The sequence below is a fragment of the Photinus pyralis genome, unplaced genomic scaffold, assembly GCF_008802855.1.
Source record: "Photinus pyralis isolate 1611_PpyrPB1 unplaced genomic scaffold, Ppyr1.3 Ppyr1.4_LG1, whole genome shotgun sequence".
NCBI lineage: Eukaryota > Metazoa > Arthropoda > Insecta > Coleoptera > Lampyridae > Photinus > Photinus pyralis.
The window spans coordinates 14,108,750-14,130,831 of NW_022170249.1; the positions used below are offsets into that span (position 1 = coordinate 14,108,750).

General features: G+C 35.9%; 1 protein-coding gene across 7 annotated transcripts in view; it reads right to left on the reverse strand.

The window, feature by feature from the left end:
* LOC116158882 (AMP deaminase 2) overlaps positions 1–22,082 on the reverse strand; it is a 29,807-nt gene that overhangs the window by 1,374 nt on the left and 6,351 nt on the right. For 2 of the 7 annotated variants that reach the window (XM_031471737.1, XM_031471738.1), the window contains exons 2-8: positions 16,372–16,522; positions 15,988–16,068; positions 5,008–5,155; positions 4,802–4,822; positions 710–896; positions 441–657; positions 122–392 (exon numbers count right to left, since the gene is read on the reverse strand). In XM_031471737.1, the coding sequence (XP_031327597.1) occupies positions 122–392; positions 441–657; positions 710–896; positions 4,802–4,822; positions 5,008–5,155; positions 15,988–16,068; positions 16,372–16,522 (1,076 nt within the window). Of the gene's footprint in view, positions 1–121; positions 393–440; positions 658–709; positions 897–4,801; positions 4,823–5,007; positions 5,156–5,206; positions 6,475–8,507; positions 8,878–15,987; positions 16,069–16,371; positions 16,523–17,949; positions 18,145–22,082 lie in introns of those variants that run through there. The other 5 variants (XM_031471740.1, XM_031471741.1, XM_031471739.1 and 2 more) reach the window with 5 other exon arrangements.

Sequence of the window (22,082 nt, forward strand, 5' to 3'; positions counted from 1 at the left end):
TCGTACATGATTCACACCCAACACATGTAGCGTGTGAAGGTAACGGTAACGACGTGGTATACGCAAAGCATAACTTATTTTGATAAAATATGTTAAACAGGAAAATAAAAATCATAGGTACCTGAAAGACCTGGCTAAGAGTCATGGGCACGCCATTTGTGACGGTTACGACCTCATCCGCGTTTGTCTTCAACGTCTTCTTAATGAATCGTAGTAGGTGCTTTTGATTCATACACGATGCAGCATGAATATGGGTATCGACTTTTCTAAGATTGTAAAAATCTCGATGAGGAATAGCTTTCTGAGAGGCGAGTTCTCTGAGCTCGTTTAGTAAAACATGCAGTTGGTATTTAGAGGATAAATAGCTTAGACGACGATAACAAAATGATTTTCTACAAAAAAAGGTGTCAATACAAATTTTTGGAAATGTTTTCGCTTACAGTGGTCCATCCGCAATCATGTTGCACATATTGTTCATATCAGCTACGTAAGTGTTTAAGTTAGGATAAGGGAAATCACAGGGCTCATTTTTTTCTAAACAGGTCTGATTCAGGTAGACCTGAAAAACCCCTTCAGTCGCTTTGAAAATGTGACCTGTATCGGGCGGTAATCCAATTTCCCACGGATTTGCCCGACCAGGTGGATGTATACCATGTTCTAACAGGATCAATATATTTAAAGAACTGAAAAAATTGCGAAACCTAATTACCTTCAATACTTTGCCGTTCATCATGATGCTGCTCTTCTAATTTCGCATTCGCATCCGGATTTACTGAATGCAGGAAAGTGGCAGTAGTAGTCGGGAATGATTGGTAAGACAGTTTCATATATTTTTGCCTAATTTGTAGTGCTTCCACTAACAAACGTGATGCTTCTTCTAAATCTTCCAATGGTACCTAAAAGCAAACCTGTTACAACATACCAAGAAGGGCAAAATGGTCACAAACAACACCAATTCCTTATGTTCATGCATTAAGGATTTAGCTAAAGCACACTGGCCGTTAAATGCATACACGTATACATGTCAAATCGAATTAGAGGACTGTGAACTATGGAACAGTGTATGCAATTTGTATTTGTGTACAGAGAGCAAAATGAGGAGGAAAGTCCTCGCCTGTTTTCAACAGCGTAGCATCTCAATCACCATAATTGCTCTAATTCTCATCATGGATCTGAAAAGTTACGTCAAACACGCGGTACGAACTGCTAATGAAATCGAGATCGATATAAAGTAAGAAAGAGACGATAAAACAATAAGTTTGGTATCAGTCTATCACACTTCTTTTAGTGTAGTCTCATGGTGTTCTTACGGAAGTCACGGTCACGCGCATTATATTAAAAACGAAGAAATCCTCCTAAACGGCTGAACGGATTTTGATAAAATTTGTTGTATCTCTGTGTGTCACCGGACGGTTTAGATTCACAATTGAGCGTACGATGTTGCTGTGAAAATCTAGTATCTCTATATTAAACTGTTTAGGAATAATAAGCATTTAAGTACGACCATGGTTTTCAGCGATTCAGCTTCTATAATGCAGTATTATTTGCACAACAAAGTTGCACACGCATTGAATATTCTTAGGGGCGAATTCCAAGGTTTCGAATTTTCTAAAGGCAGTTATTGCAAGGCGGAACTTTGTTGGTGCGACTTTTCGGGGTTTTACAGGTTAAATTTACTGCAAAGGAAAAAAGAAACAGGAGTTTCCTTTTGGTTCCATTAGCCCCAAATATTTGTACCAGGTATCGTCTCCTCTCGAGAATTCGCCACGAAAATTCGACCAACCAACCTCCTCCAAGAGCCAATATTCGGAAGACTAGTAGTAGTGGACCAATATTTATTGACGCCAATTGATATTGAGCTTTCTATGGTGCCAATATATAGGCTTCGAATTTTCCAAAGGTTTTTTCCTTAAGGCGGGTAACTATAGCGCATTTTCCATGAATTGATCAGTACTTCCCGAAAGGTTACGATCTATTTATGTGTACAAAGAAAAATAAGTTATGGCATAAATATTCTTATAAATAAAAAACTTGCGCATTTCTGAACTTTAAAATATGCGATGTTTGCCTTTACTGGAAGAATCTTTGGTTAAAATTTCAAAAAGATGACATTGTGCAGTTGGGTTTCCTTTTCGTTCCATTCACCCTAAACATTGTCTCCAAATATAGTCTGCTAGAGAGGGAAGGGTTACCAACACCTTCTTGCCAAAATCACGATCGCGGGCACTTATTTAATTATTTATTTATTATAGAATTGTAGAGGACAAGATTTCCTACAAAAAATTCGCGAGGGCATATGCCCATCTTAAACCGTTTTTGAATACTAAACATTTTGTATAATTTATCTTCTATAAATTTTTCGTATCTATTTCGACTTGCCTTGCCTTTTGAAATTAAAGCGCGCGATCGTTATTTTCTTAAGAAAACTCTATAAGACTCCATTAGCGAAAGTGTGATGTGTGATAGAGTGAACCAAGTTCGCCGTCTCTTTCGACCACGAAATTACTTCACAATTGAAGGAGTGGCTATCTACCTATCACTGTGGTTTGTATTGAAATTCAAGCGCCAACGTCCCCAGCGAATATTAGCTGTGGCATTGCCTAATAACGTTTTTATTCCAACTGTATAAAGTGGTACTTAATTCCCGTATAAAATAGTGATCTACATAAGCAACATATCTTTTTTAAACTTTAAAAAATTGTATGTAATGCCTGTCTGGTACTACTTATAAGTATGACGTTTTGTTTGGGCACTGGTTAGTGTAATAATTATTGTAAAGTACTTGCGATTAATAAATTTAATGTTAACATAACGTAAAAATAACGAGCAACAAAATTCTAGTTCTGGAGGCCCCCATAAAGTTCTCCATAAATTTTAAATACATGCATCAGCTTCAAAAGTGAACTTTTTTTGATTTTTTAATAGATCTAGATAATAAAAGTTCTAAAGTTGCTAATAAGTCTATAATACGTCCTCGAAATATTAACGCCAAAAAACTCGTCGGATGTTCTGAAATAAAAACTTTCAATATTGCTATAGTTTACTAAATACAGGGTCACTGGCAACGGTCGATTATCGAGGAAAATATACAAGATATATAAAAAATGTTATTTAAAAGTTTTGGGGTTCTTCAATGTCTACTAGGCGGTAATAATTTTATTTATACATAATACAGGGTTGGTCATAAAGGCGCGGCACACCAAAATTGAATTTTTTTAATGGCAAACCCTGCATACTGTTCTCAACTGTTTTTCTTATGGAAAGGATTACGAAATCGCGTGAAATATTAAATATCATAAGCCGTTAATTTTTGTCGTTGGGGTTGTATTTAAGTGTTTGGTATTTTTCGTAGAATTGCAGTTCCGTATAAAATGCCGGGTTGTCCTTTAAAGAAACTGAACTTTTTTATAATGACACATTTAATACTAAAATATAATATGACAATCGCATACGATTTTCAAAAGGAGATGTAATCTTATCCGCAACCATTACGGAATTAGCATGTGGAAAGAGTAGTAAGATAGATAATAAGAAAATCACCACGCAGTAGATCGTTAACGCATCGCTCGTGCCTAATTAAATTAGGTCAAATTCGGAAACACGACTTTTAATCCGTCTCATATTCCACTAGCACTGATCCTTGACCTCGTAGAAATCGATTGGCGAAGGATTTGACATCGCTGTCTCTTTTGGTTGACGAGTTAGAGGTTAGACGAAGAACAGACAGATGGACGAACAAAACCATATCATATATAATACTACATTATATGGCACTATCTATAAGAAAGGCGGATGTGACGTAATCTTTCCGAGAAATATGACGTGCTTGTTCGAGAACATTCTAGCATAGTCGGAAGCGTTCGAGATTTGCTATATCAAATCGAATTGCATTTCAATTAGTTCTACTTTCAACTCCGAAGTAAAAAATAGTTCGTGATGTTATAAATCAATTCGTTGTACAACTTGCCAGTTTTTAATGGTACAGAACGTCTCCTGACTACCATGCTTCGGAGAATAAATTGAATTGAAATATTTATTAAGAACTCTAGGACTTTATGGGGGGCCTCCACAACTCTAATTACAATTGCAAAATTTTATAAATAATATACTTTCGAAAGAATAGAGATAACCCGGTACACCTGTTGTTTACGTTAATAAATGAAGTAACTTCGCAAATGTCAAGGTAAAACACCGCCTCAACTTGATTCATGAAATAGCAATTATAGATTACTACAGTTTCATATTAATTATCTTATTTTTTTATTTTTATATCTACCGTTAAAAATAACAAAATAAATGTACAACTTTAAATTTTAACAGTAACTATTCTAGTAACCTACAAACATCTGAATTGAATCCAGCACTTTCTTAATCTTGTTATTATTTTCATCATTGGATAATAATATATTTCCACACTATTCATTCAAATAATAAGTGACGAATGTTGTTACAGTAAATATGTCTAGAAAATTGCTTTAAACTTTAAACTTTAAACCCGTTAGGAATCTTGAAAAACCTCTAATAAATTTACATGCAAAACCCTTCCCTATAGTAAAAAATTGGGTGAATTTTGGTATTTGTATCTATAAATAAAATCGCCCGGAAGAAATGTGGACAAACGAATTAAACACTTAGGAAGTGGTTTGATTAATATGTAAATTTAATTATAAACATGTTTATGTTTCTGTTTACTTCTGTAGGTAAGTTCTGTGAGATTCTACTCTACGAAAAAAATAAGTTTTAATTATACTTTTAAATATCAGCCCCAACTACAACATGCAAATTCCACTGAATATACCACCTTATAGTATCCAGTGAAGGTCTATACGTGAAACAATAAAGAAAAATAAATAATTAGAATTGCATTTAGCTCCTAATCAATACACAAATATCACTCCACGGCCTTCTCACGTGTTTGGACGTGATGGAGGATTATTCTTAACTTTTGAGGTTTCAATTCGAGTGTTTCTACTACCGCAATGCGTTAGAACTTCGTGCGAAACTTACCCCGCTTGTATCCTCCCCAGATATCGATACTCTCTGGAAATGAGGAACCAAATCATGCTCGTCCAAATAAAGGGACGGTCCCTCTCGTTCGTCAATTGGTCCCGAAGTTACCGAAGGCTCATAGTGACTCCGTTTGTCTTCCAACACTCTGAAATTTTCCAACGATTAGTGGGTAATCTTGCAGGAAATTTTAAATAACCTAAAAGGCGACGTAATGCGTGGCTGAAATATTGGTAGGTCGGAAGCAAGACCAAACATATCGTCAATTAATATTTATGGCTGTCCCTCGCACCTATTCAATTGCGAGGGTCATCGTCAACTAATCTATTATGTGACACTATTTCCCGTAAATTATTTGCTTTCCCACCCCTTCGCATTGTAGTGCTAGAAATTTGCCTTGTTGTTTTCCAACGCGTTTTTCTTACCATTAGTGGAACATAGAAGGGTGGGCAGGTAAAAAGCTCAGTTTAATGAGCAATTACGCGCGCGGACCAAAGTTGGAAATTACAATCCCTAATCGATAGTACATTACAATAGGAGAAATTAGTATGGGTAGGTAGGGACGTGTTGGTCACGTCATTTTTCAAGATGAATACAAGTAAAATAGTACCTAATTGTTTTCGTCCGCGTCCTTCGTTTAGATTATTTTTGATAAAATGGCATTAAAGGCTAAGGGGGGTATATTTCCTGTTTGAATTTGAGGGTTTTTAGAGTAAGTCTGCACTTTGGTCATTAATCTTTTGATTTTTCATTGGGGAAAAGGTTTTTTTCCACCTAAGGAGTTTCATCGTATTTTCGGCAAGATACCAGGCGAGATTTTAAGGATATGTGTACTACCAATATGGAAGACAGCCTAGGAGAATCAATTTACACTGTTATGTAAGGCGGCCATGTGTAACCCAAGGATTTAGCGATGATTAAGAAACACACGAAGGCTTAGAATTGATAAACAAAATGATTGTCAATCATATCGTCATTCTGGTTCCCCCTCGATACCCACGAAACGGTTTTGCGCGATTTTCAGTATCTTCTTTAGTTTGGAAAATATGGCCCACTGCAAGTTTTAAAATTGACACCCTGTATAAACGTTCACTCTTTACTTAGTCTTTGTGGATTACCTTGAGATTATTTCTTTTCTATCTAGGCACCGATAATTTGAATATCTGCGAGGGCATGACAATTGGACTCCTGGAGATAATGCTATAAGTGTAAATTAGATACCGAGTAGCTACATCGTAACAATTTGAAAGGATTTTAAAAAGGGAGACTGTTCATCTTATCACTGCCATCTGTTCGACATTCGTCACTGCGCGTGATATCTTGCCGCCGTTTTGTGAAGAATTATTCTGTGTAATGATCTCCATCAATAAGAATCGCCTGGCCTGCTTGCAACCGAAATTAATTAACCAAACTTAGCACTGTGTCAATTGGTTATTCTGGGTTCTGAGCCATAGTTTTTCACATAATGGCCCGTATGAATAAAAGGAAGCAAATGCTTATACTTACAAAATTCAAAGTAAATACTCGTAACTGCCCCTTCATACTGGTCTATTTAGCATGGTTTAGCAGCGCTGCACTGCGTCCTGTCCTGCTGCTCAGCAGCGCTGCTAAATCGCCCAGTGTGAAGGAGCACTTACGAGTATTTACTTTGAATTTTGCAAGTATAAGCATTTGCTTCCTTTTATTCATATGGGCCATTATGTCAATTTTTCTCTAAAAATTTGGAGATGAATGGGCCCATTTAAAAATTCATATCTCTTACACCGTTCAAGATAAGCGAGTGCTCTTTTTCATAATCCAATCCTTAAAAGCTATGGAATTTGTTGAGTGACTGATGAAAGTCTTGAAAAAGTTTCCAGGGCTGCTGCGATTTTTCAAAATTAGCATTAAAAAAATGCGAAATTGCAACTACTATTTCTGATGCCAGAAATGAATGCAGATTAGAATTTTAAGGCCCTGAAGTTTTATACATTTTTTATTGTTAATTTTGAAAAATCGCAGCAATTCTACTTAGAGGTGTTTAGACACTAGGTAATTATATAAAATCCAAACCTACACCTAATCCTTAAATATCGTCAACAAGCTTTATACACATAGGCTTCATATTTTTGGTAATAATTTTCAAACTGACTCGTATTTCTGAGGTCCAATTTAGGGGTGATGGGGCTGATGTATAGACATCATTTCCGATCACCCGGTATACGATTTGAAAAAAGGTAAACCAATCTATTACTACTACAAATTCAATGCTACTACTATATGGAACAAACTAAATCAAACAAGAGATCATACTTTTCCTTACGGTTAGGAATTCTACCAATATTAAAAAGGTGTCTAGGTCAAAACAAAAACAAACCTCTAAAAACATAAACAACCGTAATGCATAAAACGTGTATGGCAATTTCAAGTACAAACAATCACTATGCATACCAATCTTATCTAATTATTGACAAATATAAAGAAGATGACAAATTAGAGCTGTGGAATTATACCTTGTGTTTATTGTCACTATCTTGCCAATTAATTTCACTACGATTTCGGATTTGTAATAATAATGATAAACTTGGCACAAGCGCGGCGACAACTAAAAGAAAATTGTTTAACATTGGAAAAAAACCGAAGTGCTCTGCTGTAAATCTAGGATTTGGCGATGAATTGTTTATAATACAAATTTAGATTTATAATTCATTGTACAAGGTGCTTTAAAAAACACGAGTGTTTTTAGTAGCCCTTTGACCTCTCAGCAAGAGACGACCAAACAAGCGGAGGACACATTGTATATTGTTTACTCGAAAGAACGCCTTTTTCAAAATTTTCCATGATGCTGATAGATGCTCTATCTATATAACGTATTTTGAAATAGTTAAAGGATGGATTGACTGATAAAAAGGTAATCACTCGACAGATAGCAACTAAAATTTGGGATTTGTTTTTAATTTTAGTTTACTATCACCATTGAATTGGATATTCAATGCTGTCACAAATACTGAATTTCCGAAATTTAGTTCCAAAAAATGTTTGTAATTTGGCAGGTTCCAATATATATTTTACTTGAAAGCGTTGGCAACTGATCTACGACTAAAACGATTTTCAATGAATTTTAAAAATATTTCACCTGATTCAGATGCTTGTCACTCCAAATTTTTGGCAAACGCTCACTAATCATATCATAGAAAAGCCGGAAGTGGTAACTATTTTTATACATATTTTGATTAGCCGCTGTTCGTATAATCCAATTAATGCAAAATTTCGATTATGTAGGTCATTAATAGTTAAAATTAGACTCATTTAAGTAATCTAAATAATGTTACGTTAACTACATCGTATTACCCTAACAGCTTGGTCCAATCGTAACAGTCAAATTCCAAACTTGCTACTTATCGAAAATAGTTTTCCTTTGTGTTATGTTAATATAAAAAAAAAATTATTCCACTAATGGTGATCGAAACACTATTTAAAACGCAAATGGAAATGGAACGTAAAAAAAATGGAAAACTCACGTATCGAATCCCGGTGGATATTTTGGAAAATTTTCGACGTCCGAACGACACTCAAGTAACATCATTACTGAACACTTTTTTCACCCACAACAGAACTTCTATAAATATTATTGTAAACCTAATTAATGTAAATACGCGTTAAAACTTACAAAAAATTAGCCAAACATTCTTTAATCGGTGCGTAATAACAACAATCAATACACGACTCACTTAATTGTGACCAAAGGATTAATACATAAAGATTATGGTAAGATTACTAAAAATAGTTGAGCAAATAATTACTTCCCCTCCTCCATTTTTTTCACTATTGTTGATATTTTGCAGTGGCGCAATAGCACGCCAGAATGTTATTACTATATTACATATTCAGTTTTTTCATGATGTTTTGAGTAAGAAAACGATTCTAGATGTAAATGTTTGGTTGCAAGACAAAATTTATAGGTTCCAAGTCCGATTTCATTTTTGGATCAGTTTAAGTATTTTTAGATTTTTTACAACGAAACATTTCGAGAGGTGATTGCATTTGGGGTTTTTGTACCGTAGATTCATGACCTTAGAAAACTAAAATAAATGAGGAACCATCAACACGAAATTAAGTTTGTGCACTCGAAATTGGCATCTTCACAAAGCTACGGATATTTTTAAGAGTAATTAGGTGTAAAAGCTTCGAAAAAATTTGTGTTCCGCTAATTTCTAGAAAGGTTTCTGTTAGCAGTACTCCAACGCAATGCATCTTTGTCTTTGTTCAAATTGTATCTAGATTTGAACTAAAAGTTGCAAAAGCCGTATTTGTTTTGACCTGGGGATGGTTCATAGTGTGTTATCTACTGCAGATATGAATAATCTTAGTGTTGAAATGAAAAACCTTTCATCATCATCAAATGATCATCAGCAAATCCATGCGGCCGCCCTTAAATTACCACGTGCTAAAAACTTAACGTGTTCTTGTACTTTGGACAATGAATCTATTTTCTCCATGAACAGACTGAAAAATTCAAATTCGAATTCGATAGACGTAAATCCCAATCATTTGGGCTGGATGAAATAAAGACTTGGAGATATTAAGTCACAGAAAAATTACAAGTTAAATCAATTATGATAAAAGAATAAATTTGAGCGACCCTCTTAACCTACCGCAATTTGTCATTTTATTTTGTAAAATAGCTAAAAAAACATATTAGGTAATTACTTTTTTTTGGAAAATTGCGAAAATGCGCAGTAATTTGTTATCAACCAGTGAATTTTTATTGCACAAACTGAAATTGTGCAACAGCATACTTATGTATTTACTCACTTTGTATAATAATAATAATAATAATATTTTTTTATTCCATGGACCGTGGTAGGTATAGGACATGTCAAATACACATAATTACTAACAGACAAATAATATCACAGTTAAGCATGTTCAAGGAACTCTTTGATATTGTAAAAACAGTGATTATTAAGGATCCTCAGATCCTTTATAGTTTTGTATTGTCGTCCGTCCGTCCGTCCGTCCGTCCGTCCGTCCGTCCGTCCGTGTCGCTCTAACTCTTTTTAAAAGTGGCCGATTGTGTTGAAATTTGGTATACGGGTACGTTGGACATTAAGAACGGACGCTATTGATTTTCAGGAAGCTGGTTCAACAGGAACAAAAGTTATACGACTTCGAGTGAATCGGGAACAGGAAAAACTGCGAACTCAATATAATAAAAATTAACATATTTCATTCCCTAGGTCATGTATCGAGTTCGGACTTTCGCTAGATTATTCCCTATGACTCTTAGATGTGTAACAATTCAATATAACTCTTCTCTGTGGTCTCGGTCAAAAGTTTTAGAGCAAAATGTACCCAAAATTATTCTTTACACATGAATTTAGAGTTGTAAAAGCTTTCAAACGCATTATCTTGATGCTGAAAGAGTTGATAACGTGCACGTTTGATAACCGCATGTGTGTGATTCAAAAATGTTAAATTATTTTTCTGATGCCACATGGATTTTGATCAAAATATGTCAAAATCGTTAATTATGCACCAAGATCGTTGGGAAAAAGACTACGCGCATTATCTCAATGCCCAAGACATGAATTTGATGCATTTTTGGCGACCACGTGGATTTTGATCAAAACATGTCAAAATCGTTATTTATGCACCAAGATCGTTGGGAAAAGACTAGGCGCATTATCTCAATGCCCAAGACATGAATTTGATGCATTTTTGGCGACCACGTGGATTTTGATCAAAACATGTCAAAATCGTTATTTATGCACCAAGAGCGTTGGGAAAAAGACTAAGCGCATTATCTCAATGCCCAAGACATGAATTTGATGAATTTTTGGCGAAAACGTGGATTTTGATCAAAACATGTCAAAATCGTTATTTATGCACCAAGATCGTTGGGAAAAAGATCAAGAGCATTATCTTAATGATCTAAACATGAATTTGATCTATTTTTATGGACCACATGGATTTTGATCAAAACATGTCAAAATCGTTATTTATGCACCAAGATCGTTGGGAAAAAAACCAAGAGCATTATCTCAAAGCCCAAGACATGAATTTGATGCATTTTTGTTAACTATAAAATGTATTTTGTAAGATTAAAATAAATTGTCGTTAAAAGTGATTGTAATACTGAGGATCCTTCGATATTTCGTTGTATCGGTTTATTTAAGTATAGAAGTAATATACTTTGTTTCAAGGGTGCTGAACCTTTCGTCACACTATCTGACGTCATAGCAAAATTAAGGCAGGTCGTAAATTAGTAGTTGGTTTACATATTGTCACATTGACGTTTCAACTTATTTATTAAGGTGTCACTATCGTTCATCATTATTAGACCGCCCAAGTTGACAATCACTTGTAAGGCATCTGGTTCTGATAGGTTTTTTTCCTGTTCTTAGGTTTTATAATGGCTAAATGGTCATGTATTTTATGTAGAGGAAGTCCGTTGGTATGAATTAAACCTTTTCAACCGTTTGTAATCACCTCATGTAACCGATTCTTTGCACATCCAAATGGATACTGCCAGAGCATCCGAAACTCTTTGAGATGAAGTGTATGATGGTTACAGAAAACGCATAGGAACATTTGTAACTTAAAGTTTGTTTAGGCAGTTCGTAAATTAATATTTTGTTTACATAATGTTGATGTGAAATTAAGTATGCTACCAATGTGAAGAATACGCGTTAAGTTGCGGGAATTTTAATGACCCTTAACTAGCCATTTGCAGAAGTAGAATAGGCCATGGTTTATCGGTAAGCCTTTTGCATTTATACATCTTACAAATTTGAGATAAAGCGTAGTCATTATACCACTGGCTCATTGAAATAACAACGCATACATACAGTTTCTGTTCTTTTGCCACACAGTCGAGATATTCGCATAAGGATCTTGAATATCTTCTGATCCGATTTATTTAAAAAAAAACGCAATTGTGAAAGAAAACAGGTAGTGAAGAAAAAACTCTCAAATGTTCATATTCAAATCGTATGTACAAAAGACAAAAAGCGACACTACACCACAAATCCATCTTCTGATCCTGCATGGAGTATTAGGTATATACCGGACCCCTTCACTACTTCTTTTTCTAACTGTTTTGAGAGTACCATCTTGACAGCTTCTTCTAAAAGACCCTTTACTGTATATCCAGGTTTCGTCTAAAACCACAGGTCGTAATGGAAAGAGTGAAGTTTCGGTGTGTTTAAAGTCTCTCAAAAATTGTAGTCTTCTTTGAACTGCATAGGGCTGTTCCATTAAAAATAATCTATTGGAGACGGTGCATCTCCGCCACGTGAATTTCAGTTTCTTCAAACTGCGGGACAAAGAGGTACCAGATATTTCTACGCCATCAAGTCGTTGAAGATTACTGTGTAAGGAACGGAGTGTAACATTCTCACCTATAAAATCAATTCAATACCTAAGTGTTCTGGCGAACATCTTCATTCTGTGTATCGGTTCGTCATATTTACCTAATGGTAACGGGAATGACCTAAATTCATGATATGAGCGAATCGAACCATTATGTGGTAAAATTTTTAAAATACTTGTCTATTAACGGCGTTGCTGCACTGTCGACTTGCCTAAGCGTTTTTAACTTTGATGATATTTACTTCACTTTTAACACAAACTACCTAATCAACACTGGAAATCTGTCTATAACGAAAATCGTTTGACGGATTGATATTATGACAGATCAATTGGTTTATTTGTCACGACTTACGTTAATGACGTAATTTTTTTGTCTCAATCGATTTAAATGTAATGAAGAGAGAATCACATTTATGACGTCAGGTTCAGCACCAGTGAAACAAAGTTTATCTTATTAAAGTTATTTAGTGTATTGCAGCATTTAATTTGTTCGGGTAATTTGTTAAATATTTTTACTCCCAGTACAAAGGGTGAGCTCAAGCCAATGTTATATTTGGTGTGCGGAATTCTGTAAAAGTCGTTGTCGCGGAGATTATGATTATGAATGTCTTTGTTTTTATTTAATGTATGTGAGTATCTGAAAATTAGTTTGCATGTTTCTAAAATGTATAGGTTGGTTAGAGATAAAATGTTGAATTGTTTGAAAAGATTCCTGCATGTATGAATTTTTGGAACATTCGCAATCGTCCTAATACCTAATGCGTTTTTGTGCAACAAGAACTTCGTGAGAGTAAGTAGATGTGCCCCACAAACATATCCCGTATCGAAGGATAGTGCCCACCAGAGCATGGTAAATGTTTATTAATTGCGCAAGCCTTATAACATTTTCTAAATTTCTAAACAGATAATTTAAGGAGCTCAGCCTAGCAGCCAGTTTTTCACAGTGCTTTTTCCAATTTATATTGTGGTCAATATGTAGTCCCAAAAATTTGGTTTCGTGTACATACCACTGTTTGAAAGTATTTAAACAATGATGATACGTAATCTAATATATACACGTCGAAAGGCAGGACCATGGAAATTTAAGGAAGCAGAAATGAGATCAGCACATTTAGTGCAGTGGTGCACCCTTAGTGTCATCTTCAAGATAACTTGGCTTTTGGCCACGCCTGGTAGGTCTGCTGGACTCAAGAGGAGCAATCTGACGTGGCTGACTCGATGGAAGTTCTTGTTGAACTTGACCATCCACCGGATATAGAGCGTTCCCTGCCAAGCTTCAAGGTAGAAGCCACCGTCGCGTCGCTTTGGCGGAATCGGTTGCAAAAGTAACTCCTCTTCTCGGCTTTCTAAAGAGATGACGCCGATCCCCCATACATCTTGGTTTTGCAAATGAATTTGACTGTACTCTCTCTCCCAATAGAAGACAATTGACTCGTAGTTAGACTCCGATGGAACAAAAGCTTTGGCATTAGAGCATTTGGCATCGAGACGAATCAGGATTCTTCTCTTCAAAATAACTCCACAGGAGACTGCTCCGAAACTAGAGGGGTCGCATGGTAACGGAATATTATGTTCTGTAACTTGGTAAGACAGAGGAGCAAGCAGTCTTCTTTTCAATATCTGAATGTTGCGTTCTCCGAGAGCGTCTGTGGCACGGTGATTCGGGGCGCTGAATTACTGGAAGATTCCGCTTTCTTTGCAATAGGTCAGAAATTCCTCGCTTTAAAAATTGCGGCATTGTCGGACACCATGACGGAGGGGTAACCATGAATCGAAAAAATGTTTTCCAGCACTTGATGCAGAGGATGGAGCGTTTCGGATCATACGCACTTGGACCTCACGTGGACACATATCAGGAAAAAATTACCCTCGAACGGACCTGTATCATCTTTCCCAGTTCGCTTGAAGAGTCTTAGGAATAACGGCTCGATCTGAACGGAAAAGCACGTTGCCAGAAACGGTGTATAAGATATCTTTGCGGCTATTCTTGATCTCATGTAACAAGGCTTAAACTTTGGGTCCTTTGCAGTTTCTTCAGCAACTGTGTCTGCTTGAAATCCGGAGCAGGGCCTAAGCGTACAGCGCGTGGGCTTCTTTGCCTATGGCAATAAAATTTCTCTCCCAACACCGATACTGCAGCGCGAGATAGATAGCAAACATTCACATTTTCTTTAACTCTTTTGCAACGAACGATATAGCCAAGCCCACTAAGAAAAGAGGAATGCCCACCTCAGCAACCGTGAAGAGGTTGCCTGTGGCAGTAGACGATCTGGGTGGAAAATCCTTGAGAATGGCGCATTGTAACGCGTAAACGTGCCATGGCATCGCAGATTATTGAAAAAGATGCGGGTTTTATTTTTCCAATTTATTATGAAAAAAATTGAAAACGAATACGGTTGATTGGCGTAAACAATTTTTGTTTACAAAAAACCTTTTTGCTCTAAAATAATTTGGGGAGCCAATAATCGCATGTTATGAATTTTACATTGAAATCCCCATGATTCGTTACGCAAGTCCCCACCCTGTATACATAATATATTGTGAACCAAATTTCAGTTTAGCGAAACCCCACTCTTACAGTTTTTGAAGTAGAAAACGTACAATGTTCTGACCCAAAATAGAACAAAAAATTTAAAGATATTTCACGCCGAATACGATATTTTTTGTGAAAACTTAGCAAAACATTAGATTTATTATTTTCATAAGATTAGCACCTCAGTTTAGGGACGAATTTCTGAAAATTTAAGAATGAAAATGATATACCAGGGGATTTATTTGGGCATTGAAAAAGTGGCTGCTCAATGGATTCTCCGACTCGTTACGCTAGAGCAGAAACTGGTGAAAAAATAAATTTGTCAGGAGTATTTAGACGGTCTGGCGAACCATGTGAAACATTTTTTAAATTCATTTTTAAATACCTATACATCTACTTAGTAACTGTTATGCCATCTATGTATTTCTCGTGCAAGTTCGTACTGGTTAGATCAATTTTATCGATCTTATTTCATAGTTTCGTATTCTTCCGCTAGAGGTCATCCCAACCCAATGTACCTCTCGGTATACTGAAATGTTATTTTCTATTTGTAGTTGGGAGATCCACCATGTTTTAACCAAATACACGGTATTGGTAGAAATTAAACTGGGAACCAAGGTGATGAATTCATCTCCCTGGATATAATTGTGACAGCAAAATCTACTCATTCAGTTAAACCAATGATAAGTTGGAAAAAACATTGCCGGCGACATGAAGCATTATACACTTATACAGTCACTGTAACTTTCTGTATGTCCCTTCCCTAGATTCAACAGTTTTATTTTGGTGGAGACAGAAACTCCATCTACGGTCATCTATACTACCGTGACCAATAGATGGTTCTTGCTGATTTTGCAAAATTCTCCCAAATTGAAATAAGAGATAGGTACTTCTAATCACAGATACTATGGTAGGGTAGATAGACCATGCACAAAAGCGTTATAAATTTACATCTTCAGTGGAAGCACACAATCAACAGTGAGTGATAAAAAAGAACAATGCACGTAATCAAGCAGTGTATGCATATATACAAAGAAATTTGTGACTTAGTGACAACTTAAACTAATAAAAAAAGAAAATAAAAGTTATCATACCTCTCAAGAGCAGGTTGAAATTGCATTCCAGTATGATCCCTCCGCGTCGCTGCGGGGTTTGTGGGAGTGTGCACTAATCCGCTGTGGTGACAATAATTCACAAATAAAAGCAACACGTATTAACGCTCTTTTTACATACAGAAATATTTACAATTAAGCGTGCAAGGCAGTAGGTAGACAGTTAGAATGAGGAACTTAAGCATACATGCGTAATTATTATGGCACATGCATTGAATACTCATAATTCAATTAATTTGATGCTATTCACAGTATTCACGGTCTTCGGGATGTTTTTTGCACAAAAATTTTGCAGTTTTGTCTGCTCAGCATTAATTGCTTATTTCAAATTACTCACTGATTGTACAAGCGGGAATTAATACTTACTTTACATTGATCTGTTTCTGTATGGCCAGTTTCTTTTCTATTTGTTCTATGGGATACTGGGGCACCTCGTAAGGTGCCGATATTTCATTTGAGTATTCCGGGCTCTCTGGCACGGAGTACCGTCCGGATCCGTACGATGGACTTTCATTGCCTGAAATAAAAACAACAATTTTAGTAACAGTACCATATACTCGTACGGTTAAAAAGCAGTTCTGCAGTAATCAGCTGGGCCCAAATTTAATCATTTTTATTAAAATATCTGTTTTTAGCGCATTTTTTGATTCTAAAAAAGGAACCTATTGTTTCACTAACCGTCGGCTGTTCGAACGCCTTTTATAAATCGATCGAGATCTCACAACGGAATATCGCAGAACTTTCGGGTTTCCGGCATTATATTCATACTATCTCGTTATTCTTGCATCGCTTAGTTTAAAGTTGCAAGCCGTTCCTGAAGTTGATAATTTATGAATTTTCTTTAAATGTATTAAAATGAGTGTAACGCACCGGCTACTAGTGGGCTCGTGTGGTGACTTGTAAATAGTTAGTAGTTAAGTACGCGATAAATAGGTTAAGGTTGTGGACACCCTGTAGAGACTTTTAGATAGTAAGCTTGTAAAATGTCCTCTCGAAAGGGCCGAGGGAGAATTCCATGAAATTTGTTGCGAAATTAGATGACTCACTAGTAGGCGGGGGACACTTTCTGACAATTTTGTTCCTTAACTCATCAAGTAGGTACACAACGAATTTCGTGGACTTCTCTCCATTTTCGATTTTTCGTTGTCCGAAGAAATTTAAAGCAGGGCTCATGAAAGACGTATTTCCAAGATTAAACCGTGATAGGTCAAGAGGTAAAAATTCGAGAGTCGAAAGGAAATTTTAACTTGAAAAATATTTCATAATTTCAAGGATTAGAGTGCACAGAAAATTCCAAAACTTGAAAAAGCTGAGTATCCTCGTAATTTTAAAACCATGGAGGATGAAAAGTGCACATGGGATAATTTGAAGCAGGGAACTGAAAAAACGTATTTTCAAGCCGAAGCCTTGATATAGTCAAAATTTTCCAATTCAGAGATAAAACAGGAGATGAAACAGTATATTATATAATATACCAAGACAAATCTCGGTGGTCCAGTTTGTTGCCCGCGAACGTATAGTCGCGCCATGGGAACACTATTTGGCCCACCTTCGACTTTGTGTCTAAGTTTTTATATTATTATTTTTAGTAGGAGTTTAGAAATACTAAATAGATGAATCACTTCTAATTTTCTACCAAGTTCAACTAAAAATAAAACATTTAATGATAAGATTATTTATTTGGTAATGGCCCACAGTTTTTTTTTGGTTTGTGGGCTGTTACGAAATAAATAATATTATCGCATACATTTCCCAGCACAGATGACGTTATGAGCGAAATACACTTTTAACAAGATAACAAATAGGAAAAATGTAATCATGATGTGATAATATGAATTGCAAATACCCATTTTTTTTAAATCTCACAAAGGAAACTTTCCTATGATATACTCAAAGATTAAGGCAATTTGAGTTTTTGAGTGCGTATAGAAGATAAACACTTACCAAAAAGTGCAACAGTCCATCTACGTGACAGCTTTACGTCTTTCGGCATCGCACAGTCACTGAACACATTTAGTGCCCAACAAAATTCTACGCCGTCTGCAGTTAATAAAATTTCTATAAGGTCAAAGTCGGAATGCTGATGTCCTTTCTATATTTTGCATAATTATGTTGTTAGTATAACTAAATGGTCGGATCAAAGTTGTCTATATAAAGCACAACACCCCAACTCGTTATCGACCAGTGACGATAACACGAGACATGATGTAATGACGTTTCTGTATCAGCCGTTTTTAGAAAGGACTTTAATCAACACCATTTTTATCTTCATGGTAGGTACAGGTTATGAAGAAATAAATTCTTCACAAAAACCTGGTCAAACTTAAAAAAATGGTCATTTAATCGGCATCAAAGAGGAATTGCGCATTTGTAAAACTAGTCGCAAGGATTGTTGGAATTCTGGTTTTTCAACTATTTTTAATACTTATTAGAATGCGAACCGAAGAAGTTAACTTGATGGAAGACTCAGGGCCGGCTCAAGGCAAATGTTACGTGTAAACAAGCACTAAAGTTTGCGCCCCTGCCCGCAGCGTTAAAGCTCCAATAATGGTACCTTTCAAGCATGTTTTTAAAGTTTTTTATTTAAAACATATGTAGGTACTAGCAGAGCTGGCAAACTTCGTACCACCTATCAGTCAATATCCCGCTCGATTTTGGATGATTCTGGACTTGATCAAAACGATTTCCTATGGACCTTATGGCGGTATCTACCAAAATGAAAAGAAGATTGTTTTTATAAATTTCTTCAGGATCGCTAGATACTTCATCCTTGCCTTCGTAGTCAAATGAAATCCGCTTACGTCTAATCTTTAGCGTCGAGTTGTTATGCGAGACGGCTTTGTTTTCTCCCAATCGTCGCTTTGCAGGTGGATTCTTTATCAAATTTGTAGATCGGAGTTCGTGAAGGAAGGTCCTTTTGACATCTGCGTTAGTTATGAACCGAATTGCATGAAATTCAAACTGGGCATAGCCAGTACCATATCAAATGTAATGTCACCGCTTTGCCACTTTTGATTATCACCGTCAGAGCTTAACTCGAGCATGTTCTAGTATTAGCATATTCAAATGATGTCTTCATACAAGAACAAGTCCCACTAGGGTGCAGGCCTGCGCTAACCACGATGCCGCGGGCCGCATCCATTGAACTTGAACCTAATGTGACCTTCGGTTCTAAAAATGTCTGCAATAAAAGAGGCCTGTAATAAGAGAGGTGGGTTTCCAGGTTTTTTAGAGGGCATTTTATGCCTTTCAACAGGAAGATCCAGTATAAAAAAAGTTGAAGTTTATTGAAGATCCAATTGTCCAGCTATAACTTTGGTAAATATACAGTGTGTCCAAGGTAGAACGCACCATAGGGAAACGGCAATGTATTTTTTCGCGAAGGATCCACGAATAATAAGCGTACAACATATAACTTCAATCTCTTTCTAGCATCAGGCAAGCGCATTAACGTACGTTGAATGCTAACTTCAAATACATATCAAAGACCTCGTGGATCCTTCGCGAAAAAATGCATTAATTTTGTTGGGTATGATGCTGATGACAATAATGTGTCATTTATTTTGACCTATCTTTTTTAAATACTATCTTTTTTAAATACTTCCGGTAAAAAATAAAAACGATTTTGCAAAATTTTGTTTTTTTCATGATATTCCGAAAGTAGTGGACATTTTGAAGCAACTTTTCCAAATTTAAAATACCTACCTACCTCTTACACTTTTCGAGACGCCCATTGTGGCCCTCGAATTTGAATCAAAACCTGTATATGCGCTTGATCTGTTACATACAACAGGATGTGTACCTGCACATAATTCCAGAGCCGTTCGAGAATATCTCTCAATGCTATTTCCAGAAAAAGTGAATAGTGCGGATTCGGAAAAACGCCAACGCGTTCATCCAGTATATCGGAAAAATTGTCCAACGGAAGAAACACTGAGGGGATTAGTTCTGGAAGCATTTGTTAGCATCACTCCAAAAATGCTAGTTAGGGGTGAATCGACGATGAGAAGATGCTATCTGTGTTCAGAAAATATGGGAATTCTTTTCAAACATGCTCTAAATTTAGTTTTTTTTTAATCAAATTCCTTTCTTGTTTTATTTTAATTCTCATATCTTTTGTTAAATTAATTTGATTTGTTTTTTTTCTATTAAATTGTATCAATTCACTCATTGGATTGCTGTAAGGCTATTAAATACGTAAATGATATAAATCTTTATTTTTTATTTATTTATTATCCCTCTCTTGTTCTGGGCCGCCAACAGGCTTGCGCCCAATTACAGAGTGACCCGCATAATGCTTTTTAGAGGTGCCTCTGCAGAAGGTCTGAAGTTGTTCTATACTACTCCGGTATTTACCTTACGAACTAGGAAAACTGCAGGAAAACCTAATTCGAAGTAGCCGGCAGAATGCTCGAAACTGGTCTAAGGAAATTCCCATCTCTGCCACAGATGAAAAATTCTTACCTCAGCCCAGGTTCGAACACCCGACCCCCGGATTTATAACCGAACGCTTTACCATTGAACTACAAAGGCGGTAATTGTCCTAAAAATTATTAGTTTTACAAAAAATTGTGTATACGTCCGTAATAGGATTTTTTTAGTTAATCCCGAAAAGAAGGCGCAACGGCAATTAAACCTATACATCATTGAATTCAGAATAAAAAGGGCTTTAAGAATATGATATCGGAATATCAGGACCAACGTAGGATTAGAAAATTAACAACGCCACCTTAAAGAGCATTAGAAGTTGCTGTGGAGAAATGTCATTAGTTATGCTCTAGGTCAGATAACGCCAGAAAAAATAGTTCGTAAAATCGAAAAATTTGATTTTTTCAAAATATTTCAAAAACCAAAAATTATACAGGAATTACTAAACGCTGTCTTCTTAGACCTTTGTTCATAGTGGCCCTTCCTTATCTCGGACACAGTATACGGGGTGTTACATATAAGTATATGTATGTAAAAAAAATTTAGGTTGTAGAGTGGCGTAATTTCCATTTCTTTAATTTTTTCTCAGCAACCATGAGTTAGAAAGACTTTGAATGGGTTTTCGGGTATGCCCTTTGCAAAAATTATTTCAAAATTGCTACCACCAAAGGGTACGAAAGTTGGTATCACGAAACTGAAATTATTTTGAAAATTCAAAAAAAAATGCCACTGCAATTCTTGGCCGGATATCGAAAATGGAGAGAATTCCACGAAATTCGTTGTGTACAACTGTACATACATACTTGATGAGTTAAGGAACAGAATTGTCGAACAGTTTTTTTAAATAACTGTCAAACGAAAGTTATGCTCATTTGAAGATCGGGCCTTCGGGTCACAATGTGTCCCCCGCCCACTAGTGAGTGATCTAATTTCGTATTTAGTTAATTGAAAATGTCGCAAATAACAACAAAATAACGATTTAAGTCTATATAATATACACAATCGTATGTTTTTTTTGTATGCCTTTTTTTGAGTTATGGTACAGCACAATGAGCATTGAAGAGATGAAGTACTGTACTTGCAAAATTTATTGCATACGAGTTTTATTAGGTCCTGATCCATGAACCTGGATTTCGGTTCGTGAAAGATTCTTCTCTAAGTAAGCGATTTTCTTATCAGTGGCTTGTAAATTACATTTGAGAATTGAATTAACAATTAATTTTTAAATTTGCACTTAAAGAGTCATAAAGGTGAAAATGGCATGGCACTATTATATTTTGAAGGCTTTTGTATAAAACTGGGAAATGCAAAAAGTGAACAAATCAATAAGTGAAATCCACTGTGAAGCCTTTAACAATGGAGTTTACTTTGAAGCACTCAAGGTCTATGGTGAGATACAATTTTATTTACAATGGGAATCTATTTTTGAAAACATCGCTTTGTTTCAGGTTACCTTGAAGAGGTTCACACTTTACGAGGTTCCTTGCAAATTAATTAAACAAATTATTAACTCCACACCCTAGAACTTTTCTTGCATGTTCATAACTCATCGGTGTGTGTGAAATTTTGACTGGACACAGTGAGTTGTCAGAAACCCGATTGTTAGGACGACAACCTAAAGGTCGGATTTTATAGGAGTCACGAGTCAC